Source organism: Scylla paramamosain, chromosome 3 (genome assembly GCF_035594125.1).
Source record: "Scylla paramamosain isolate STU-SP2022 chromosome 3, ASM3559412v1, whole genome shotgun sequence".
NCBI lineage: Eukaryota > Metazoa > Arthropoda > Malacostraca > Decapoda > Portunidae > Scylla > Scylla paramamosain.
In genome coordinates, this window is record NC_087153.1 from 13,530,417 (window position 1) to 13,557,766 (window position 27,350).

Sequence of the window (27,350 nt, forward strand, 5' to 3'; positions counted from 1 at the left end):
TATATATTCTTGTTGTATTTACATTATTTATACATTTCATGGATAGCAGCTACAATAACTTTCTAAGGAATATTACAAAGGGCTTTACATTGCTTTCAACATTAAATTTCATCACTTTAGGTACCTTCCTTTTATCTCCATTGTGATGTCTTATCTGTGTTTAAGCCAACTACTAGAACAACACAGGCAAAATAATAATACTATGCTGAGCATCATATAAAATTTAGTACTGTATTTTCCCTTAAAAACCACAAATTCTTCCCAGTGTCTTCTGAGGTGGAAGTGATAAGTTAAGGCACAACTTGGCATAGGGACAACTCAGCCTCATACAGGGCTCATCACTTGCCAATTAAACATATTTTCAACTATACCATATAATTATAAATAACATCTGATTTCATTAAGAAAGCCAGGGGCCTAAGCCCTGCAGTATATATACATTTATTTATTTTATGCTGATGCCAAATATTGATTCCTTCATTATTTTCATATGAATTGAAATAGGTAAAAAGAAGGAAGTCAACTATATTTTACTGAGAAGAAGCATTGGGCTGATTTAAGCTTTTAATTCTCAATAAGTAATTTTACTAACAAAAATGACAGTGACCGATGACCAGAAATTATAAATATCTGAAGGAGAGTACATAATATACTGATGTGAAAATTACTATGGGAATCTTGTTGAGTTCAGTGTTTGCTCTTCTGATGTAGAATTGCTGAACTCCAATAACAGAACTCATGTGACATTTCAACAAGTTAGAATGTTTGCTCATTTTGACACTTGTGACAAATGTTTTTTTTTTTTTTCCATGCTCTTCAAAGAATTATTTCAACCACAAAGCAGTAAGGTACATTATATTATATTAGGAGATATTTGTCTGAACCATAGTACACTATAATGGTGTACTAGAGTAAACAATATGCTTAATAAGCCTAATCAGTGATGTACAGTACAATCTCTTACTTTAATTGTTGTACTCCAAAACATTGTCATGAGGTGGACATGTGATATGTTCAAGTAAATAAATAAGAGACAATATGGAAAAATAAAAGTGCAACGTCACCACTGGGTGGCCTTAAGCTTCCTTCATCTCCCTTTCTGACAACACATACGATCTCCTGAGGTATGCCACTTCATAAATAAACAAATCTTTTTTTTTAAATGAAAAATAATAATAAAAAAAATATATATAACAATCATGGTAACAACAGTAACTAAAAATACCTGTGAACACACAATGTCTGGAAAAACAATTATTGGGTACCCAGTGTATCTCACACAATCTTCTATGATGAAAACATTATGAGTTAATCATAAGTGATTTTCTTTGTATATGGCACTACTACTGAGTGAACTGCAGATGCTGAGGATGGGATTCTGGGTTCAGTGCAGAAATGACTTTTTGTGGATCCTGAATGGTGCACAACTCTGGAGGCCACTGTATAGTAAACCCTCATTAGCTCATGCTAATTGAGTTCCAAGCCTCTCCAAGTTAGCATTTTTACAAGTACACTACATTTAGAAATTGAAAACTAATAGAACTCATTTCCGTATAGCAGAGAAGTACATTCAAGCTTGTAGAAGGCACTTGGCAGGATGCAGGTGGCCTTTTGGTCACTTACCTTAACGTCTTCTAATGTAATACAGTGCAGCACATATGCTCAATTAAATAGTTCTGGACACATCACATTAAAGTTTCCATTATTTCATTAGTAGCCAAAAATAATCTTTGGTGTCCTTAATATCCCTTACGCTTTTATAGTAGAAATGTCCATTCCAACTAGTCAAGCAAGTCTTTATTTCCTCAGGAGGACCATTAATTAAGACAAGCACAAAATGTAAGTTTGCAAAGCTTATTAAAGCTGTCATAAGTATGTTTTATACTGGGAAACTTTTAAGCTTTTATAAATGGGATACAGCATATGAGCTTCCAAGAAAAGTTATAACTGTAGGGGAAAATAACTGATACCTGTAAAAACTGTGCATTACCTTGTACATGAACAACTGATTGGTGGTGGTGAATGGCAGAGCTACTGACAGGAAGCTAACCTGTGAGTATTTGGCATAGCAGCAAGTAAACTGAATGCCCAACTGATAAGTCCTCAATGGAGTTGTTTTTATGAGCCACATACATTTGTCACATCTTTACAAATCTGCCCAAATGAATAAAGTTTTTATGAGTTACCTTTTCCTTATGAGCTTCTAGAAGTTATCTTGAACAGCACATTATTGAAGCATGAGCTAATGAGGTTTTACTCTATATCACAGCACAGAACTCATGATATGAACTAATATCCTGATGATGACAACTGTATTTCATATGTTGATTGTATAGTGTATATTGCTGATTTGTATAATTCAAGCTGAAACTGCAAACTCTAATACTATGTAGACCATGTCCAATCAAGCACAAGCCTATCTACAACTTTCCTTCAGAAGCAAATCTTTGATAAACTATATTATAGTAATTTAAAGATAAAAACTCTTTTACCCATTAAATTTTCTTATGTTTTGAATTAATATGATTACAGTTTCTCAGCAAAGTCCTGCAGATTCTTATAAAAGAGGAACTTTCCCTTATTAAGTCTAATACTCTTTCTTAATTGTCACATGCATTCTCATAATTGCCATACAAAACAATCTCCTAGTGGCAAAATGCTAAGGACATTTCCAATTAAACCTAACCCCACTTAATATCGTTAAATATCAACATCCATAATATTACTATTGCAATGAGATAGTCAACAATGTCAAACATCAAATATCATCCCTGCACTCAGTCCTTCCACATTTTCTTTATAGCCATGAACAAACTGAAGCATAATAATGCTGTACAATATTAAATTACTAAAATATACAAAATGGAAATTGTTGCTGAAAAAAAAAAAAAAAAAAAAAAAAAAAAAAAGCTAGGCAAAGAATTATTATAGCATGTAAATCTATTCTTATTAAATTCATTTATTTATCATCTCTTTTCTAAGCACTGATTGCACCAAGATATAATTTAACTCATTCTGAGATCACATTTACATTTTCATGATAAGAGGATATTCATCATCACAGCACATTATACATTATGGCAGTGCAAGCTAGCACTCTCATACTTGTAAACTATGACAACCCTTTACTGTGAACCTCCATGCAATTATGAGTAGATACTACTTATAAGAAGTCTTGATACTGTACGATATCTCAAGAGCAACAAACAAGAAAATTAGATTTAACATGCTAAGATGAAAATTCTGCCAAAAATTAACAATGAAAGAATGAACACCAACAATTAGATTTGTCTGAAACACAAAACATCTTAAGTAGTCCAATTCCATTTGACTTAATAGAAAATTTAAATTAGTTTTGATGCATTATGATTTTATTGCCTCATAACTTCTCATCAAAGGATGCATGTGTTGAGATATGGATGTGAACCTTAGGGTCTGATGCAGGGGTGGCATTAGGTGGAGGGCACCTTTCCAGGGATAATCTGAAATGTCTGTCTATATAAAGTCCATTACCTACTTCGCTTATGGTCAATTATGATATGAATACATTGTATAACTTATCACAAGTGTTGGCTCCACTCTGAGAGCCCTTATTGCAACATACACATTCTCTCCTTCTTAATTATATTCTTTGTCTAACTTTCCTGAATATATTTCTGTCATATCTGGGGGGAAATCTACATACTTTGTCATATCATTATTTGTTTCAAGTAACTAAATCCATTCTTTTCTGTTTAAATGAGATATTTCATTTAAAGGGTCAACCAGGAGTAGCAAAGATATTTACACCATGAGTCACCTTTCAATATGTATGAGAAAGCTTGGTATTCAAATCTTCATAAAACTCATACCAGATTTTTACTTAAAAATGCTGAGATAGAATCACAGGAAGGAATCACCAACAAACTGCATAGTTCATATTTCAAATGATGCTATGATTTGTCAAGAAAGTTGTTAACATCCTTGCGTGCCATCAGTCCATCTTATCATGTATGTGTGTGTGTGTGTGTGTCCGTGTGTGTTAATGAACACTTCCTTCCAGGATAGAAAAAGTAAAAACAATTAAAAGAAATATGTCATCATCCTCTCTCTATATCTATGGTTGTGTCACATATCTGTTATCACTTTCTTTATTTTTTAAATCATTATGATCACAAGACAACTTAACATTTTAAAAATATGCTTATATGATTGTTTGTAAGAACACTTTGCATCCCTTCAAACAATTCCTGAGGTCAAAATTCTAATAAGGAAATTCAATACCTTCACATACAAGTCTTATGAAGTAAGTCTTCCACATGTGCTAAACACTTTCTATTGACAACACAGAGCAATACTCTACTTGGACCTGGAATTGGAAGCACGAAGGTGAGGGACTGTGAATTATTTTATTGAAATTTTTTAGCCCCTTAAAAGGAAAAATGCTTCAACTAAGGCATTGATATTGAAATATGACAATAAAAAAAGTAAATATTTTACTTTACTTTTATCTAAGAATGTCCTCATCTCTATGCAGCAGGCTGTTTTAATATCCCAAAGTTTTTCCGCAGCTGTTCAAAGAATATGAAAGTGATGATTGTGTGTGGTCCAAGACGGACAAAAGCTGGAACATATCCCTGTTGAAAGAAGAATTCAGTTATAATGGTTTCAGGACAAAATTACAGTAGATTTATCAGGAATATTTGTAAACACCACTTACCTATACACAGAAATATGACTCACCTTAAAGAAACCACCAGGTCCCATCTTGGCAGTGTATGTAATGATGTGCCAGAGCCCCTGCAAATGCAGCACACAAATGTGAATATGATGTTAATATGCTACTGCTAAGAGACCAGATTTGAACCTGAATTCTCACAGTATCTGGTCATGAGTTAAGAGGATAAATTAGCAAGTGATACTTGAATTATTTATAAACTATCTAACTAAACAAACCTCACACTTTAAAATTCATAACAATAAAAATGTTGTCATTTTATTATATGATTCAACCATAATCAAAGACAGTACATAAATAAATATGTAGCATTAATTTAAAAAAATCTAAATGACAATTAATTCACAACAACTATTAAATTCTATATGACCATCACTACCGCAGTATTAAATTACTAAAATATACAAAGAGGAAATGGTTGTTCATGAAATAAAATAAAAAAAACTAGCAATTCAGAAGCTAAGCAAAGAATTGTTTTTAGCATATAAATCTATTCTTATCAAATTCAATTATATTTATCATCTCTTTTCTGAGCACTGATAGCACTTCACCACCAATATCACCATCCTGATGTTGCAATCACAACACTCAACACAACCACCACTACATTTTATCATTATCATAACACCTAACACCAATACCTCCATACACTATTACCATCACACAACCTCCACCAAGCTCATATGGAGCAAAGCACACAAGCATAACTGAGTTCCTCCCCAGAATAGAGCAATTTCAAACAAACTGCTAATCATCACGTGAATATTTTGGTGCTAGCATAAGTGGGAAGACAAATAACCTGAACATACTTAAGTAGGGGTCCTACTGTTATTTGTTACTACTCCATAGCTCCAAGTTTTAGTTATTAGCTCTTATTGTTAAATCTAATTCTTAAAAAAAAAAAAAAAAAAAAAAAAAAAAATATATATATATATATATATATATATATATATATATATATATATATATATATATATATATATATATATATATATATACATATATACATATATATACATATATACATATATATATATATATATATATATATATATATATATATATATATATATATATATATATATATATATATATATATATATATATATATATATAATTTTCATCAAGCTCAAATTACAAAATTACCATGCATAAATTAGGTAAAATCAAAATTAACATTGAGATTCATTAATATGATTGCAGGCAGGGTTGGGTCCCAATACATGTGCTTCTATTTGTCCTTTGACTTAAGTACAAATTCTCATGTATAAGCACTTGTACTACATGGATTTAAAAAAAAATTGATTGTATTTGTACTTTGACCCAAAGTACTTGAAAAATACTACATACATTAAAGTACAAACAAATACATTGTATTTAAGCAGTAATGCTATACTGTATATGAATTCCTGTGAACTTTGAATTTCTTTTCCTCATTTAATCCCACTTTTTAACAGTATACTCACTGTGTGTATAGAGAGAGAGAGAGAGAGAGAGAGAGAGAGAGAGAGAGAGAGAGAGAGAGAGAGAGAGAGAGAGAGAGAGAGAGAGAGAGAGAATATATATATATATATATATATATATATATATATATATATATATATATATATATATATATATATATATATATATATATATATATATATATATATATATATATATATATATATATATATATATATATATATATATATATATATATGAGGCACCACACATTAGAAGGGCCACTTACACCACCCTGCCTAAAACCAAGAAACCTGTGTATAGCACTCTATTTATTAAGGTCTTAACTTTTGCCTAGGGGTGAATGAGTGTCCCATCATTAAGGATGAAAATCTAAACAAGGAGATAATAATTTATGTTTAGTTGACCATCAATGCAGGGGTGACACACTGCAGAGTAATATTCATGTTAAAAGGGCTGCCCATCCGGGATGAGTTGCTGTTTTAATGTGGAAAATTCAGAATTTGTTCCTTTTGTTTTGGTGTCTTTGTTGAGACAGAAAGGATGCTCCCAGCTTTTCTGCTGTGTATTAGTAACTGGATGAGAGGCTTTAAGCCACTGCCCAGTCTCTTCACCATTTTTCTACTTTATGCTATTGTTAATATTGTTATTTTGTGTTTTTATGTTCTATTATTCACAAATTATCATTATTGTATGCAGTATGCAGAGAAAAAAATGCACTCAAACTTCTGTGAACTTCTGAATCCATAAGACAATTTGCAAAGCATATGCAAAAATTAAGTAATGAATATCATGATCTCAAACATTTTTTCAGGCCATCATAATTTTGATTGTCCACCAGTCATTTTGAGACCAAGTTCATTGTCATAGCATATATAATAATAAAGTTATGATTGTTGGAAGTTCACCAAACTCTGAGCACATTTTTTCTCACTTCTTTATTTTGGCATGAGCAACCCTTTTAATGCAGGATGCATCATATATATATATATATATATATATATATATATATATATATATATATATATATATATATATATATATATATATATATATATATATATATATAGACTGACAGAAAAAACAAAAATAGGAATGTGCTTAGCTGGGTAAGGCTTCACACATCACAGTATAAGACCTTATTTTCTGAATTACTCTCATGATAATTTGAAAGCTTTCCTGAATGTCTTAGGAATTTTTATTTAAAAGCTAGTGCATAGGTTGTGTTTGCCTTAATCTCATTTTTTTCTGGCATACATAATAATAACCAAATTAATTTCTTTAGGAAATAGTTAAGATTAAAATGCATTAAGGAATTATGCACTTTTTCATTAAATCTTTTTAAAGATTGCTGGCATACTACATGCCAGAAGGCAGTGTCCAATTGATAACCTAATATAAACAGCTGGTAGTCAAGAGTACTCCTTATTCTGGTACATTTGTTAGAATTTGCAAAGTGCAGATGGAAAGGCTCTAGTATAAATTTTTTGGTTATGATTTTGAGTCGTATCTTTTTTAGCACATGAAAATTTTGTACACTTTCAGATTTCACATAACTGGTCACAATACTGTTAAAGTTTGTGTTACTTACCCTAAACTCTCCTGGGCCTGCATTCATAGCACGTGTCTTGATCACATCTACAGGCTGGGTCATGGTTGTGGCAATGGCTCCCTGCGGCACACAAGTTCCAATGTAAAATAACTTATTAGTAATTGAAAAGATGTCTTTGCTTTAGTAATGAAATACAAATGATAGTGTTCCAAAATCAATGAACACATTCAGGAACTGGCAACTGAAGTTGTCAATTATATATGTAAATAAGCTTATATATGTATGTATGTATGTATACAGTCAGTGCCACAAAAGATGTCAAAATCCTCTGTTGGTCTCTGTGTCTGCATGCCATTCAATTAGTTTCATCTGGTTGCATGGGAAAGCAAACACTAATGATTTCTGACCTGGCAACACAAGACTGACAGTGGCCTTGGGTACTCTCACACATTAATGATTTTATTATTAATTTGACAATTTGACAGCTGAATGACATGGAAATTCTTTTGTGCATGCATTCCTGAGATGACATCTGCAAGTTACTGCTGTGCTAAAGGCTACTAAAATGCCCATTACTAGTGATAAAATGGCATCTGCAGTTGCCTTGTAAAAAGGAGGAAAAACAGTAAAAGAAACAATTATTATTACTGGAGGTGGAAAGAGAATTGTGTACCAGTGAATAAAAACATTCAAAGATGGTGGTGAGATGTCTATTCCAGGGCATAAAGTGAGGCTTGGATGAGTAAAGAAAGTTGCTCAACAGACCTTGAACATTATGAAGAGAGAAACAATGTAATTCTCACCTAATGATGAAGGAATAGGAAGAAAAGAAGCCTTGTGTTCTTGGTGATATATCTCTTCAGATTTCTATGATGTTACAATCTCTAATCCTGTGATCGCACAATGTTTGTTATCTTTTTTGACGTCAGTTGGAGAGAGAGAGAGAGAGTGTGTGTGTGTGTGTGTGTGTGTGCGCAAGGTGATATGACTCACAGCAGCCAAAGAGCAGGTAAAGTGGCAGATGAGATTATCACTGAAATATGGAGTGGTCAGCAGGAATCCCTTGATTTGGTCATAGAAGGACAGCTGGCCAATGGTCATCAGCACTGCCCTGAAGGTAGCTGTAGAAGCACCACGGAAGAGCCTGGGCACTCCTTCTTCTCTCACTACTCTCATTACACCATCCAGTGCGTGTTTGTAGCTGCCAAAAAAATACTTGTTAAGGTTTTCTATTCCTTATTCACTATTCACTTTCTTTCACACATGACATGCAATTACTTCATCAAGAAGCATTCTTCTAATTAATTACTTCAGTCTGTTTCCATAAATATACAAATGATATGAAATGAGAAAAGAAAACTTACTTTCTTTTTTGGTCTGCAGGAAGCTTGATGTCATTCTGCATTCGGACATTGATCATATCTCCTGGTGTACCTACAAACCCACCACATGCCCCAGCAAACCCTGCCATTAGCACTCGCTTGTAGAATGGTACATTATTGGAAGCATCTGCCATCTGCTGCTTCATAACCTGTGGAAATGTAGACAGAGCATCTCATGACATATTTGAGATACTGTATATACTCTATAGTCAGGTTAACAATAATTTTGTACATATGACATCATCAAACTTCATCTTTAAGATTCCAAGATTCCAAGAACAATGATGTGTATATTTAAAGCATTTATAAGTAGAGATGATGAAAAATGTGTCATAGGAAATAAAAAAAGAGGTTGGTGAATGAGGAGTTATCAGATACAGAGGCTTGAGTAATGAGGAGTAATAAAACAATGTACAGGAGTAATAATCTGATACTGATACCAACAGATTATTTATTGTCATTGCTGAAGACTGTTCTGTGGACACTGACAGCATAGCCTTGTTTGATGCTTCACGGAGCAATAATATTCACAAATGATAAATACACTTATAACTATGGATCAAATTCCCTTACTTCACTATCCCATCATCTGCTAAACTTCTATCCATCTACTATTACATTACTCAATTATTTTTTCACTCCATTCATTCACCTTCTCTTTAGTCTTTCTTTCATTTTATGTCCTCATCTATGCACTCTGTCATCTATTTTCCTCTTACGGTCAAACTGTCTCAAATTTGCTGTAGTCTACTTCTTGGCACATTCCCATCCACACTCCCACTGTGCTCAAGCAGATACATTTTTCAATCAATCCTACATTTTTTCTTCTAAGTACAACAAAGATCCAACATTTCCATAACAGCTACTGCACACAAGTGACTCAAAAAGTGCTTCAAATCCCTGATCCAGCAACTGTCCCTCACAGCCAATGAGGTCCACATTTGGTTTAACATTCTGATTGAGACAAATAATTTCCTTCCTAAGTAAATGCTCTCCAAATTTTTATCAGTTCATCATACACTAAGATCTTAGTCTGTTACTTGACTGCCATGCTGATGACACTGCAGTCAATATCAGATAACAGATATTACAGGGATGAGCTAATAGTTGTTTCTTTGGTGGACTATGTTTGTAAAGTGAGTGTTTGTAGATGCTACTTCCACTCAGCACTGATGCTCTCTGCCCTTCTACCAGTAAGGAAGCCATTATACTCCCTCCACCATAACTTTTCTCCTATGAAAGACTGAGATCAAATGTATTGGCTGTGCTGGCCATATTACCAACATTACTTCATCTTCACTTACAATTATCATTATCTGATACATGAGACTGTACAATTTTCTGTGAGGTGTTGATTAGAGGCTGTGAGTGAATGGTTACTATATGGCACTGCCTCCACAGCCCTGTCTGCCTCATCTTTAGCTCCTTTTTTTTCCTTCCACTCTGAGGTTTATGTGTCATCACTTCCTCAATGCTCACTCCCCACTCAAGTACACATGGAGACATTTTGAGTGTGCTGGGTGTGATGTGGCATTGAGGTCCTTTGTGAGTGCCAGGGGGAGTGATGGGAGAGTGGAAGGAGGATCACGACAAGGGCTAACAAGGTGGTGGCAGCTGGAAGCAGCATTATGCTATAACAACTTATACGATTGTTATTATTTTTACATGTTCATTTAAAATAATCGGCTTTTCCATGTGTGCTGTTTGTAGAGCACATATCTTTCAAATAACATGTAATGTTCCTCCAACAAAATTGCCAGGTTATAGACAAAGTTAATATATATATATATATACAGTTAGCGCGGACCGTAGTGCAAACTTTTTGAGTTTGCACTACGATCCGCGTTTTGGGGAACCATATGATTCTGTGTAACCAAAATCAAGCCGGGAGAAAGTGACTAACCGGCATCCTTCCCCAACACTCCTACCCGCCGCGCGTCACGTTTCTCGGTCTCAGTGTGTTACTGGCCAGCGGAGAGTTCGTTTTTCCTGGCTTTGTCTCAGAATTTCTTTAGCTTTTACCATTATTTTTGCTGTCCTTTTGGGCGTGCTATGCTCTTTGCATGATGCCTGGAAACCGTACAAAGCATGATGATGTCGTGAGAGTTGTTGAACTCCACAAAGTAGGTAAAAATAATCGAGAAATAGCCCATTTAGTTGGATTGACAGAATCAACTGTGTCCAGACTCCTTAATAAATGGTGTGTGGGTGGCAAGGGTGATTTTGTGCCCACCCACAAACATGCTGGGGGCAAGGCCCTTGCTATATCTCCAAAGGCTTTAAGGCTTGTAAAGCGTCAATTGGACCTCCAACCTTCTATTACTGCAAAGGAATTGAAGGAAAAGAACCCTAAACTTCTTGGAGGAGTCTCTATTAGGACAATTCAAGAAAATATTCAGAAGCGCTTAAATTACTCGAAAGTTAAAGCACGTGTTAAGCCCTTGGTCACTGCCCGACAAAGGGCTCGACGCGTCAAATTTGCCAAAGAATACAAAGACTGGGACATTACAGCCTGGAGAATGGTACTTTGGACTGATGAGGCGATCTTTTGTATCAGCGAGAGCAAGGGAAAGAAGGTGTGGAAGTCTCCTGCTGCGTCAGCATGTGACCCACGCCTGACGGTGACAAGTGTTAAACACCCACCCTATCTCATGGTTTGGGGTGCCTTTGGCTATGGTGGTTTGGGAAACCTTGCAATACTCCCTAAGGGCCAGACTGTCAACTCAGAGCGCTATATTAAACTTCTGCAGGAGAATTTGGGAGAGTGTTTTGCAAAAACCGGATGTGAGATCCTGCAGCAGGACGGCGCCCCTTGCCACACCTCTAAGGCGGCAAAAAAATGGCTCCATGATTGTGAAGTTGAGTATATAAGGGATTGGCCTGGTCAGTCACCCGATATTTCCCCCATTGAAAACTTGTGGGGCATCATGAAGGCACGCCTTCGTCAGGAGGACACATCAACTATTCCTAAGCTTGAATTAGCCATTCAGAAGGTTTGGGATGAAATACCTGCTTCCCACTGTCAGAATTTGGCCGATTCAGTCCCAAACAGACTTAAACAGGTCATTAAGGCCAAGGGCTTCCCGATCCCCAAGTAATTTTGAAGTGTAGGTTTTTATTTTATTTTTTGGATTTTTTTAATAAATGAAATTGAGTTTTTTCTAAAGTTTGCACTACGGTCCGCGCTAACTGTATATATATATATATATATATATATATATATATATATATATATATATAGAGAGAGAGAGAGAGAGAGAGAGAGAGAGAGAGAGAGAGAGAGAGAGAGAGAGAGAGAGAGAGAGAGAGAGAGAGAGAGAGAGAGAGAGAGAGAGAGAGAGAGAGAGAGAGAGAGAGAGAGAGAGAGAGAGAGAGAGAGAGACTATTATTGCTAACAACAGTAATATCTGTAGCTGCCTTGAAAACTAGTTTGGCATTCATGTGAATTTCAAGGCTCCTCTTGTAATTTTGTGCAAATTTAAGGTGCTGGAACATCAGCTGTCAGTAAATAGGTGATATATTGGCTAAATTCATTGAGCTTTTTTTTTTCATGCCATCAAGCAAGCATAAATTGTAAGAGATAAAGCTAAACAATATATATATATATATATATATATATATATATATATATATATATATATATATATATATATATATATATATATATTACATTGTGCAAATTATCTGGTTAGCCCTAGAAGCTGTGTGGAGAGAAAGTTCTGTGCATTTGAATGAAAAAGTCTTCTTAGTGCAAGCTGTATGTCTATATATTGTGGTAATGTGAACGTTTATTAACTGATATAGTCTAACACTGTCTTGACAGCAGTCATCAATTTTACCTTAAAAGGAACATAAACACAACACATCAAATGCTTATAAATAAACTCTTCTTACTTGCCACATTTTGAATAATCTTCTCTTGACAGGACCTAAAGAGCTTCTTCCTCATTCAGCACTGTCCAGCAGGTACATCAGGCTTAGCAACCATGTAGTAAATATGAGCACGACAGATTGTTTAAGAAAAGGCTGAATAAATTTTTAATTAGAGAAAGCACCACTAAATTAGACTAAACTTTCCTGCTGAACAGATAGAAATCTATATTATGTTCACTTGCTGTAAATTCAAGAGTGCACTCAACTCTACATTAGTGGTAAAACCTTAAATGATAAAATGGTTATACATTTTATTGCCATTTTTGACAATTTCTTTCCAAGTTATATTCATCTCCTTTGCCTTTGAATATATGCCATCTTAATCTACAATAATTAAAATCTACAAGTAATGTCTCTCTTTTGCTCTTCATAAATATTTGCTTCAAGCTCTCCATAGAATCTTTCAAAATTTCTTCATGTTCTCTTATTCATGTATATGTAAATACATAGGTACTTTTTACATAGGTAAGCATGATACATCAGTCTCTATGAAAATACTTGTATACTTACATGAATTATGAAAAAAATAAAATATAGATAAATAAATAATAAATCCATTTCAAATGATCAAATGTCCGACAAAAACTAAAGTGCAACAGGATGTGTGTAAGGAAATGGGAAATCATTATATGAATAATTTTATCATAAAGTATCTGATATACTGTTAGCACCCTTTACAGGAACCATACCAGGCAAAACATTGTAGCATCTTTATGTACAGATGATTTATTATAAATGTATAAAAATTGGACATTTCACCAAATATTTTAAAAACTCTTGCATTTTACTAAATCAATTGGAGCTGAGCTGTCCAGGACACACACACACACACTTCACAAGTACAGTATAATTCAGTATATCATAAAGTATTGATATATGCTTGAATTGTACATTTATCAAAGCATCTCTATTTTATAGATGTCACTGGCATAAACAAAATAAATACGGAATCATATGTACCTACAATACATATGTACAACCTACAATATGGTTTCATATAATTGGCTCCAAGAAAAACATTACTCATATTTTCCATCTAAAAGGTTCTGAATCTTATCACAGAATACGTGTTTAAGTGTTTGAGGTAAATGATGATTTCAGAAATAAATGATATCACTGTAAGAACACCTGAAACCACCGTGGAATAATAAATACTTATTTCACAGAGAGTAATGGTCATGATTTAACTGGAGAAAAAAAAAAAAAATGTAATTGAAGTTTCCATAATACCACAATAACTTATTTCATCAACAGCATCAGCTGTACAGTTGGTGCGTGAAAAATTACAAGATCTATAGCACTCAGATTAAAGACACACAAAAAATATGCATGAAATCACAAGATTATGTTGTTAAGAACAAAAGAATAATTAGTTATAAAATGAACATATAAAACTTCATGAAATATGAATGATTACATCATGAAGTGTGCATTGAAATTTCAAGATTTACAATTTATAGAAATATAAGTAGAAAAATCCACTTTACCTCATAGATAGCAAAGCGTGTGGTGGAGTAAGTAATTTGTCGCAAGAGAGAAGCAGACAGACCATTATAGAGGGCCAGGAAGCCTTGCTTTTTCACTATTTCCAGTGCCATCTGTCCACCACTGAGCCGGGCCACTTGCTGTGTCTGAAGGTGGACCTGGGAAAGAGAGTTTGATTAAGTCTAAGCCATAATGACTTTTAATTGCTAGAATATATGGTTGGTTTTCAGTTAATGCTGTATGGACTTTTCAGAACTAAAAATGCTGATAACATGGAGACAGATGACCAACTTCTTAGACATAAAATGATGTAGGAGGACTGGACCCTCTTTGATGTTAAAGGCATCTCTCATAATATCTATTAATATGCTAAAGGCATCTCTGATAATATCCATTAATATGCTAATGTGGCAGAGAAATAAAAATCAGCAGGTATAAATGATCATGATTCACTGGAACATGTATGATCAGTAACCATCAAGCAGTTTCCCCTAATGAATTTTGTGAGGAGCTTGACAAAAAAAACAGCCAAGTCACACCAACCAGATGTGTGACCACTAAATGACTCTTGGTGGTAATGAATGACTCCCCAAATGGACCTGCCACCCTCATGAATCAGTCTTCCCAGCAAGAATAAAACTCTTACCAGGAGTAGTATCTTATAATATCTTTTGTTGTGCTCTTACTGACTGGCATGCATTTTTTAATAAGGATATTAAGCATTAGCATCTTGTAATTTATCACTATCATGGCATTACAAAAGAATCTAAAACTGTAGGATGCAAAGTATTCAAGCAATGGGACAAATATAAAAAGTACAGGGATAGTCTTAGTATTTTTACCTTTATCTTCCATGCCAACAATTTGTGCATATTGCTTTAATGAGGAGGCAGGTTAGTAAAACATCATAAAGAACAGTATATAACATGACCTTAACATGAAGATGAAATACAAATTCTGAAAAAAAAAAAAAAGAGAAAAGAAAGTTGTCAAGACAAATGGGAAAAAACATTAAGGAGTGTTGTTAAAAATACAAAACTCCTGACCCACAAGCCACATCTGATTGTGAAGATGTCAGACAGTCAACTACATGTACACTGCCCAAATATTTTTCATCTTATAACAGACACACACAAATGGAATCATGGAGATTTCTATGACAGCCATGATTTGAGATTAAATAGTGGTATCTTTTATAAATTGGTGCTTTTTTTTACTAAAAGTCTAAAGAAAGTGAGAAAAAAATTACATAAACAAGAAGAAAAATTTACATAAACATTTTCCATTGATGATTCATACTTGTAACATAGCTGCCAAAGAATGCTCTTCACCATGTGTTGGTACACACATGTGAAATGCAGGTATTTTATTGTAAGATAGGAGTTTGACAGACACTAGACAGTGGTGTAGGATATGAAACTGTAGGATCAAAATACATGCAATTTATGACTTCACCATGTCTCCCATATTAATTTAACTGAACTCCAGCATAGAATTAAGTTGGTTCAGAGTTGGCTTAATGTAGGTGTTTTATTTTTCTTTACTTTTTGCTTCTCATAAATAGTGGATGGTACCAGTAACTACTACAGATTGAAGCATCAACTTAATGGTGGTACACTTTGAATACGTACTGGAATTTTCTTATTTGAGAGATACGTGTGCTGAAAGCAGCAAAAGTTCTAGTGTAGTGGCAAGGGACAAAGACTGGCTTACTTTCTGGGGTTTGTGGCTCTAATGACTTTCAAAGTGTGTCCCTTATGACTTCACGCTCTCATCCCACTGATTCTTACATTACTTGAAAAATTTTATGAAGTCCAATTCTGGAATGGATACCAGGAGTACCATTGTGTTCTGCATGGTAACTTCTTAACTCTCAATCAGGACTCTTTCAGTGGCATCTTGAGTTTTGGGAAGAGGCATTTATCACAAGGAGTCATATCTGCAGAGTAGGGAGGTTGGCAAACCAAAGAAAATTGTTGTTTGGCAAAGAAATTCTGGATTCAATGTGAAGAATTGACCAGGGCATTGTCATTACCAATTCCTAAAGGCCTGGTCTTGGTACATTCTTCTCATCTGACACAACATCTTTGGCCAAGTACCAAATTTTCAAGTTTTTCAAGCTCCCTACTCTCAAGACATGACTCCTTGCAGTACCTAGCTATTCTCTATGTTGAAGATCCCGCTTCAAATTGACTCTTATGTTGAAGATCCCACTTCATGACATGACTCCTTGCAGTACCTAGCTATTCTCTATGTTGAAGATCCCATTTCAAATTGACTCTATGTTGAAGATCCCACTTCAAATTGACCAGGGCATTGTCATGACCAATTCATACAGGCCTGGTCTTGGTACATTCTTCTCATCTGACACAACATCTTTGGCCAAGTACCAAATTTTCAAGTTTTCAAGCTCCCTACTCTCAAGACATGACTCCTTGCAGTACCTAGCTATTCTCTATGTTGAAGATCCCACTTCAAAAAATGTTTCCAGCAACAAAAGGAGCTATAGGTTAAGTGTGTGGAAACATATGAGGCACACTTTGAAGGACAAAATTAGAACCCCCCAAAAAGTAAGATGTTTTTTGCCCCTTGACCTAAGATAATACAGATCTTATATAGATACTTCCACATTCAAGGTGATGATAATGATGTAAGTTCATGTTGCTTTTGAAGGAGTTCACTTACACAGTATTTGTTCTATTTGGTACCTAACTGCCCTGTTTAGAAAATGTTGCAAGCCATGAATGGCTATGCTTCTTCTGTAACTATTTACATATGTCATGCCCCTTTTGGAGCATCACAAAACCACTATGAAATTGATATGAAGGCAAGTTGCACATGCCAGGAAAGGCATGTCAAACGGCACCGAATGTCAGATTACTACACCAAATAGTTGCCTGACATGATCACCAAAGCTTGAGTGATTTTTGGTCATCCTTGACTGTCCTTAACACTACAATGCTTTTCTCTTTATTCAGATATATTTCTAAAGTTTCTGTTTCCCTTATACTGGGAACACCTTCATTTCCATTTCCATCATCACCTCCACCACAATTATGCTTTCCTATGGAGCATCATGAAAACATTAAGAAATTGATCTGAAGGTAGGATAAAATGACCACGAAAGGACATCACCAGACTGACATGGCCACTCAAGATAAACATGCAAATCTGACAAGTTACTGATCATGCCAAAATTATTTTGGTGAGCCTCAACCACCTTGTCAGAATATCTAAACAAAAAACAATTAGGCAGAGGAGGACCCCAATTCCTTACATATAATTCCTTCTTGTCACCTCCTATGACACGTAAGTAATACAGAGATACATATTCTATGCTTTGTGCCTTGTCTTGCTTTTCAGTTGACTGACCAGAAACTACATATAGTGTGGTGGGCATTAGGCCATTAGGGTCATCACATTCTATTGCCTGAGTAGTTTATATTCTTAGAGAGAGAGAGAGAGAGAGAGAGAGAGAGAGAGAGAGAGAGAGAGAGAGAGAGAGAGAGAGAGAGAGAGAGAGAGAGAGAGAGAGAGAGAGAGAGAGAGAGAGAGAGAGAGAGAGAGAGAGAGACAGAGAGTCTGTGTGTGTGTGTATTTGTTAAGATGCAGCATGCAGGGCATGTGGTCCTGTCTCCATATCTACATTTGTCTTTTCTCTCTCTCTCTCTCTCTCTCTCTCTCTCTTTGATATATACTCCTTGTCTGTATCACTTCTAGTGTATGTCTGTGTGGGAAGGAGTTCTTTTCATGTAATTTGAACATCTCCCTTCCTCTAATTTTCTGAAGTTCTATCATACATCCAGCCTCTTTGTCTTCATAATAATATGTAATCTTTATGTTCTTTCCACAATATTTATTAATTTTCCCAATCTCTCTTCTTTCTTTAAGTTTGGGTATTTCTATTTATTTAATGTTTCTTCTACAAAAAATCTCTGCTTCAAAGGTAATCCTACTTTAACATCCATCTTAATGAGCAAACTTTCAGCTTTGCTATTTTCAGTGTCCTAGAGCACTTGGTACCTCATTCTTATTTTTACTACATTATTTTTTTTTTTATTTCTATAAATCTAACTCTTTAACTGATAGTTTCTGGCATGGAGTTGTACATCTGTGCACTTTTTTCACTCTCAATCTTGAAAGGCTGAAGGTGGTCTAACACTATCAAAGTAGACAACTCACAAACCACCAAACCCAGCCATCTCTTGAAATTTTATATTTCTACCAATAATTATTAAAGATGTTCTAAACTAATATAATTAATTACATACCATATATATATATATATATATATATATATATATATATATATATATATATATATATATATATATATATATATATATATATATATACAAATATCTTGTTATATCTTTGGTTCAAAAATGTTTGGAAAGTGATGTAGATAATGTACAATGCAGTATTTGTGAATACAGTATAAATATACTGTTTAGTCAAAATCACATGGGGACAAGACTGTAAGGCACAATCAACTATCCTCAAAAAAAAAAAAAAAAAAAAAAAAAAAAAAAAAAAAAAAATCATAATAAAGGCATTATTGTATAAGTATGTGAAAAGGGTGACGAATAAAGGTTACCAGTGCTGGAAAAAGGTAAAGATGCTAGGGCAGAAATGCTGTTCTGTGCAGACCATTATTTTTTTTTATTTACTTAATTATTATTATTATTATTTATTTTATTATTATTTTTTTTTTTAAGTATTACACAGCCTCTCTGCCTTTTAATGAGCAAGTGATGTAAGTATTTTCTTTAGTTACACTGATACAAGGATCACATAAAAAAGAAAGAAGTTTAGTTGACCAGCTCTACATGCCTCTAATTAAATAATCTGGTGAAGAGTGGCAACTTCCCTTTAATTTGGGATGTTGGGAATTCTAGGTATTTCCCAAACTCACCTCCACCTCTCTGACTTAATGGACTTCATTGGACTTGCTAAAAGAATTCTTCCTGATGGTGTTTTCTATGCCCTCTCTGGCCTTGAACTTTGAAGGGCTTATAGTTCTGGCAAAATCCACCCTATTCTGCATAAGAACTGTGGTTTCGTGCTCACATACTGCCTGGTGTTCTCTGCCTTTGAACTTCCAAGTCTGTCTCTAGCTGCAATTTGAAAAAATATACACATTTATCATTATTATTAATTTTTTTAATGTTAAGAGCTTTGTGTACCTTAAAGCTCCTTGTGTGGGATACTGGTGATCAGCTCCACCCACTGCTGGTGTGGGCACACATGTTTATCTAGTATGTTGTGAATGATCATGGTATTTCCAGTACTCCATTTACCTGAAGTTTCAATCAAAGAAAGACGTAAGGTTCACACAACTGTTATTTAAGACTTCCCAATGACAAATGAAGCATAAATGTAGGACTTGAACAGAGGATCCTGTGTTCACTGCTTCAATACAGCCATTGACAAGTACCCTAAAAAGGGGAACTCAAATAGTTCTTCAAGCTACTATCATATAACTTTGATTTGCTATCCTTTTAAAGCTTTTTGAATCTGTTCTTAACAGGAAGATCCAAAAACATTTTCTAATCTTCCACCAGATTTACAATGTGGATTCCACTCTGAATGATTCACCACTAAGCTTGTTTTTCACAACTTAAACTTTTTCAGCCTCTCTCCATAACACCTTTCCCATTTTCTTAAACACTTCAAGTCTTAGCTACTATGAATAATACACTTTATACATGAAAGTACAACCTGTACTTTCACCTCTAGCAATATCTGCAGAAACTCATGTTACACCCTGTAGATGCATTTTCCTCAATACTGCATAGCTTTTCTTCAGACACAACACAAGTCAATCCCATTCCAAATATTTCATTCTCCAGACCTCAAAATAGTTTACAGGTGTTCACCATCTGTCTTGTATTTTCAAGCACTGAGAAACTGATTAGGAGTAAACTTTGAGAGAATATGAATTTATTTAGCTGGAGTGGCCCTACTCAAAGTAACCACCACATCTCCAGTAAATTTTACCCATTGTCCTATCGCCATTTTTTTCCCCCTTTCTATAGTCACTTTTCCTTATAAAGGACAGGTTTGTACCATATAAATGCATGTATGCATTATTATATCTCCCATGTGAGGGAACGCTGTTCATGTAGCTTTTCTGAAGAGGACAGGGCTGATGGCCATTCACCTCATCACTCTCTTCTTCAACAAAAGATATATATCTTTTTTTCTTGCAGTTGGTCATAATGCTACTTCTCTTTTCATGGTCACTGATCTGAACTTACTAATGGAATAATCCTGTTTCAGAGTTCCCAATACACATATTTTTATCCCTTACATTTTCATCATTTTTATGTCAGCTTTTTCTAAAGCAAAAGTTGATCAGTATCTTTAATATATCCTTTTCACTAGCAGACCTAGGGATAGGTTTACTTAATCTGTTTTCTTCCTTATTTTTTACTTCACAGACCTTCTAAGAGTGGAGTATCAAGAAACCTCAAGAACTAAATTGATCTTCAAATATTTTTCTTTTTCTTTTTCTTTTTTTTTTTTTTTTTTTTTTTGGGGGGGGTGATATTCTGAGATTTTCTCCTTCTTCAGTCTGTTCCATAGCTCTTGATCATGAAGAGACTGACAAACATATGCATACATATATGGACAACAGTATACATACTGAATGTCTCTGTCATGCCTTCTGGTCCCTTATACTTATGTCAGCTGCCAGTGCACCCTTTATCTTTAAGTTAAAGTCAGTACAACCTTTACCTTTATATTAGAGTCAGTACAACCTTTATCCTGATGTTAGCAGTCAGTACAACCTTTATCCTGTTGTTAGCAGTCAGTACAACCTTTATCCTGTTGTTAGCAGACAGTACAACCTTTATTCTGTTGTTAGCAGTCAGTACAACCTTTATCCTGTTGTTAGTAGTCAGTGCAACCTTTATGTTAGAGTTAGTACAACCTTTATCCTGTTGTTAGCAGTTAGTACAACCTTTATCCTGTTGTTAGCAGTCAGTGCAACCTTTATGTTAGAGTTAGTACAACCTTTATCCTGTTGTTAGCAGTCAGTACAGCCTTTATCCTAGTTTTAGTAGTCAGCACAACCTTTATCTCACTGGTTTGCAGTCAGTGCACCTTCATCTGACTGGCAGCAATCAGGCTTATAACTAAACTAAAACTCCATACAAAATAGTTTAAAACTTTGCCACTTTCAAATTAAGAAGATTCATTCATAATTAAGGGACTGATTAAAAAAGTTACACAAGTCTATCAAGGCATGAAACCAGTTGAAGAATGTAGAACAAAGCTCATTGTGTCCTTGTATTCTGATAATGAGAGACACTTACTCCTTTGTAAAAATACACAAGCAGTTACAATGTGCCTGAGATGGAGTGAGTCCAACATTGTAATTAACTTTTAGCTTTCTTTGTCATAATGGTGCTTGAAATAATCTGAACTTCTTAAAGGATTACTAACCCATTTATCTGTTAAGGGACTCAAGAAAGTTAAACCAAGATGCTGAAATAATGTGATTCTGTTAAAAGGTCTGATAGCAAAGATTCAGTACTGGGGATCAGATTGTGTGAATGGTGCACAACTCCAAAAAACATATGCACAGCTATATGTGGAGTATTAGCAAATAAAATAAATATAAAGAAAGAAAGAAAGAAAGAAAGAAAGAAAGAAAGAAAGAAAGAAAGAAAGAAAGAAAGAATAAATAAATAAATAAATAAATAAATAAATAAATAAATAAATAAATAAATAAGTAAATAAATAAACAGACAAAATATTGAGCTGCCTCTGCATTGCCAGCTGTTTATAAGGAAAGAAAAAAAGAAAATCAGTAGTGACAATATGGTTACAAGTAAAGATGAATCTCCCTGCAAAGGTAACTCTCCACACAGTGATGAGAAGAGGAGTACTACCATGGGTTTATTCTCTACCATTGTGCAGTATGCTAGCTGACAGTATATTTCTCTTTCTAATATGGCTGGAGAATTTGCCTCAAGAAAAAGACTCAAATTTTGAGGTTAAAAGAAGAATACATAAGTAGTTAGACTGAACAAGACATTAATCTTCCATCTTCTTCAAGCAACTGCTTTCATTTTTCCCCATGATGTGCTAAAATGTATGAAGTTGTAGTGTCATCTACAAAGCAGCAAAATAGAATTGTCTCTTATGAGCAGTTAAGACAAGGAATGTGAAGAATACCACTAAGGAAATAGCTAACTACAATATAAATGATCCTCAGCTGGCCTGATTACTAGACCCTGAGGTTCTACATCAAATCTACCTTGCGGATTAGCTGTGAATGGTAAAATTACTAAGCAAATGTTCCAAATCCATTCCTGAATGCACACACTATTGAAGACAAACCTTGAGGAGGTCGAGAGGGTGAGTGAAGCATGCAGCCCCACAGGAAGCCATACCTCCGAAGTACCACCTGGCTGCTCGTTGCTCGCTCATTGTTACTACTTTCTCAAGTGAATTCTGAGGAAAATATAAAATATATTCAGATTTTATGCATTAATTAATCTCAGAAAAGATGGATAAGGATCTGATATTTACAAGAAGTAAATGAAGAAAGAGAGATAAATGGATGCAGGAAAGGATACAGATTTTTATGTTAGGTGTGTGTAGGTAGATTAAAGGGCAGATAGAAATAATCTGAAAAGTAGGGATAGACAAATATATATAGGATGGTAAGGTAAAGGTGGGGAATAACGAAGTGTGTGAAAGGGGGAGGAATCAATAGAAAGTACTGCTGTTGAATGCTAGGAATATTTTCAGATAAATAAATATTCCCTAGTGAGACATAATGTAAAAATATGAAGGTGGAGATCCATTGTATTTATGGGTTGACAGTGGATAGTGTCTGCTGAAATGTGATCAAAGGATGGTGCAATACATTTGTGTATATCTTTACATCTAGGTATATTGTGACACATCTGAAGTGAAAGATTATTATATCTGTAACACTATTTCTTACTCTACATAATACATATTTATATGGGATAATATTTCATTCAAGATGCACCTCACACTTACTGCCATGTCAGGCAACATTTATGACTGTTGATTTAGGGTGTTCCATGAGTGTCTAGGTGATAGCTGAGGCCAGTCGGAGGACACATGCGGCAGGTATGTGTTGTGTTGTGTTGTGTGCGTATGAAAACTATCTTCAAGCATACTATGTTTGATGATTATTGTGCATGATGAAATGAGACATAAGGTTTACTGGAGAGTGATTCTGGGTACAGTCAAAGCATAGCTAGTTAGTAATGTATAACATTTCACTATGCTGAAAAAATTTATGCACAGGACCTCTGAATCAGTAGATGGTGTTACTTTAAGTATCCCTGTATTAAGTGGAAATTTCAAGTGCCTGTGTGCCAACTCTCCAAGATATACTCTTCAGTGTAACATGTTTCTTTACTTACTCATTGATAAGCAGTTAGGTGTCTTATAAATATGAATATAACTGACAAACAGAGTAACAACCAATGGGTCTAAATCAAAGTGGGAACATATAATTAGTGGAATGCCATGACAATCAGTTTTAGGACCACTATTAATTTCAACATATATTAACAGATTAGCTGGACAACAAAATTAACAGCTACATTCAAAAATTTCCTGACATGAAGACAGATCAGATTCCTGAGCAACCACACTAGCTAAGATGAGTGAATGGGCAAACAATGACAAATGCAATTGAATATTATCAAATCCAATGTATTTAGTATAAGTAGAGAAAATTTATATAACAGGTACACAATAAAGAATGAGGCTATGATAAGAGCAAAGGACAATAAGGATTTAAGAGTTGCAATTAGTGTTAGCCACTATATACAACATATTTGTCACTTTACTTGACTGCTCCATATACATATATAACTTTTACAAAACATTTCTTGGTATATATATATATATATATATATATATATATATATATATATATATATATATATATATATATATATATATATATATATATATATATATATATATATATATATATATATATATAATCAATTGTCATAATATTAATGTAATCAATGCAGGCAAATGACTTTGGAGGGAAAAGAGGCAAGTGAATTGGATATAACTTAGCATTCACTCATGATATTAACCTGTAGATGGCTGGACATCTTTTGTGGAGCAGGAAAAAATGTGGGGCTGGCAGCAGACCTCACACACACTCACCTTACCACACCTCTGACTGCCACACAGCAATGACCAGGACTTACAACCAGGATGCTACACCACCCACTACCATGACTTTTCTCATTTTGCACTTATCAGTAAATGTATAAAGTCAACACCTATGTTTAACAATCCTAAAAAGGACTTAATTACTCACAGCAAAGAAGTATCAAAGTGATATTGAAGTTATATTTAGTATTAGTCAAACCTCATCTTGACTATGCTGTGCCATTGCAAAAGTGATAGAGGTCTGTTAGAGTTATTAGAGGATAGCAAAAAAGATACTGTATATGGGATACATTTGTTAGAGAGACAAAGATTAAGCAGAGATCTAATAGTGGTATTTGAGTGGCATATAGATAAGATGATATAGATAAAATCAAATTATATAAGGTACAATGTCTATATTTCTGTGGGTAGGGATTGCCCCACATTTTCTCCCAAGAAGCTTGACCTTGAAGAAAATTAAATCACGTGTTCATGGTATTAAGGAAACTGAAACACTGGAGAATGACTTGATTGGAGGAAGCAGGTTATGTCATGACCAGGAGTACTAAGCCACAAAATGATCTTGGGAGCTGATGCCCGATTCACCATCATCTGTCCTCTGTGTGGCCTGATGAAGGTCTCTCATGGATAGGTTTATCTTGCTTTCAGATTTATCAATATTTATATGGAGTATGCAAGGGGAACACTACACATGCACAACCACATTGCTGTACCTCTTAGTGATTGGCCACCTGGTCATGTTAATCCATTTATATCATGGTGTAATTCGTATGATAACTGCCATCAATGGAAAGAGGCACAGCACATGGAATTACTTATTTTCTTGGACAAACATATGAATCAATACTTAACATTGAGTAATTATTATTCATAAATTGTTTCATCAGGCTGAACAAAATGTTAATCCTCCAGGCAGCAATCTCAATAAAATAATGGATTTGTACCACACGACACCAGTCAAATCTATCTTATAGCTCTCTGTGGGTCAACTCATCTGGATAACTCATCTGAGATGCTCACATGAATTGATAGATTAATCAAGCATCACTCGTACAAATTACTCTTTTCTGTGACTAGAGGCCTTACAGACTGAAGTGATTACGATTACACATTCCACACCTGTGACGGTGAATAATGCCACAAGACGATGTCCGAGATGTTACCTGGGTCCGTTATCAGTGTGGAATGAGTGAGACTTGGAGGCACCCGCCAGGCTGCCCAATTGTGACCTTGTCTTGTCTGGTGCACTACTACACCCACCAGGCAACAGTACCATTCACTTACACCACATCCACACCCAGCACTCGCATCAACAACTAATATTATGAACAATTATCCGTGAACATACATGCTATGTACAAATGCTAAGATGCAGAGAAGTTTAGATGAGGACACCGAGATTCCCCAACAGCTGACGAATGCGAGTTCAGGAATAATTGATAACGACCTTCCCAATATACTTGTTATAGCATATCACGTGCATCATACTGTCTCCGACTGTTAAAACTGGCCTGATAAACCACGCATCTAGTTACTGTGGTAACTTGTTCTTTTATATATATGTATATATAATTTTCCTAGACGGTATAGTAGTATGACATTTCAATTTTCATTGGTCTTTGTTTTATAAATATCAAACAACACATTTATGCATCTATTTATACTTGCAAGGCACATTTGGTATTTAATACAAAACACTAACAGAATAAAACAGTATAAAGAAACAAGATTTGCACGTGCAACCATCAGCCAATCAGCATTCAAGATTGAGGACGCACCTACTCCCTCAGCCAATCACACTCTTCACTCAAGGGCGTAGCGATGGCTGCTGTGACCTCGGAAATACAGTTCATCATGTGTAAATATACATACTTTTTTCAGCAAAACAGTAAGGCGCCAGCGTTACAAGTATTTCATTCACGTCATTGCCGGCGGCAGTGTGGTTGCCTTGACGCAGATACGGAGTTGTGCGCCGCTAGTGAGGGAGAGGGAAAGATGAAATCGCGGTCAGAAAAGTATAGGAAAGTGACCTCACAGCTCACTGACGGTTTTGCTTCGTGAAACTTTTATACTTGTGAAGGCTGTGGCGTAACCATCCCTACATATGGGCGGTCAAGGGACGCAATGATAGGTCTCGCCATCAGCGGTGAGGGTGATAAAAAATATTATCGCCCTACAGAGATCCTCTTGAACAACTAAATACCTCACGAGAGACAAGGGAAGGGGATAATTACTTTTTAGATACATACACATAAAACAGAAAATTATGCGACCATGGAGGTATATGGCTAACACTATTATTACCTTCGAAGAAAACGGGGTACATAATGATGTACATATTATGTGGTAAACTGCTACTGATGTGCAAGGATGATAGTCTCTAATTTCCTGTATGTGTGTGTGTGTGTGTGTACGACTGAGACAAGCTCTTTTTTTTTGTCTATTTATTTATTTTCAAATTTTCTTTAATTATATTAATACAAACTTTTGAATCCACGCAACATTGAACATTTCGACAATACAAAATTTACATTTTTCACAAAATTCATGAAATATTATTGAATGTTTAATAACTGGAACACATGGTCTGCTTTTATACTTTATACGTATTTCTGATAATGACCAT

The 27,350-nt window shown here is 34.8% G+C and overlaps 1 protein-coding gene across 6 annotated transcripts; it reads right to left on the minus strand.

Moving 5' to 3' along the window:
- Nucleotides 1–27,052, minus strand: LOC135090818 (mitochondrial dicarboxylate carrier-like). 6 transcript variants are annotated; one of them, XM_063987898.1, is made up of 8 exons: nucleotides 27,029–27,052; nucleotides 22,886–22,999; nucleotides 14,536–14,691; nucleotides 9,098–9,264; nucleotides 8,727–8,934; nucleotides 7,773–7,853; nucleotides 4,723–4,779; nucleotides 1–4,616 (listed from the first exon to the last, which is right to left on the minus strand). In XM_063987898.1, the coding sequence occupies exons 2-8, from the start codon at nucleotides 22,973–22,975 to the stop codon at nucleotides 4,509–4,511; spliced, it is 867 nt and encodes a 288-aa protein (XP_063843968.1). In that variant the 5' UTR covers nucleotides 22,976–22,999; nucleotides 27,029–27,052; the 3' UTR covers nucleotides 1–4,508. The 6 variants fall into 6 exon arrangements, with proteins under 6 accessions (XP_063843968.1, XP_063843975.1, XP_063843962.1 ...); XM_063987905.1 differs by lacking the exon at nucleotides 27,029–27,052 and adding an exon at nucleotides 26,597–26,773; XM_063987892.1 differs by lacking the exon at nucleotides 27,029–27,052 and adding an exon at nucleotides 26,073–26,228.
- Between the last annotated feature and the right edge of the window lie 298 nt (nucleotides 27,053–27,350).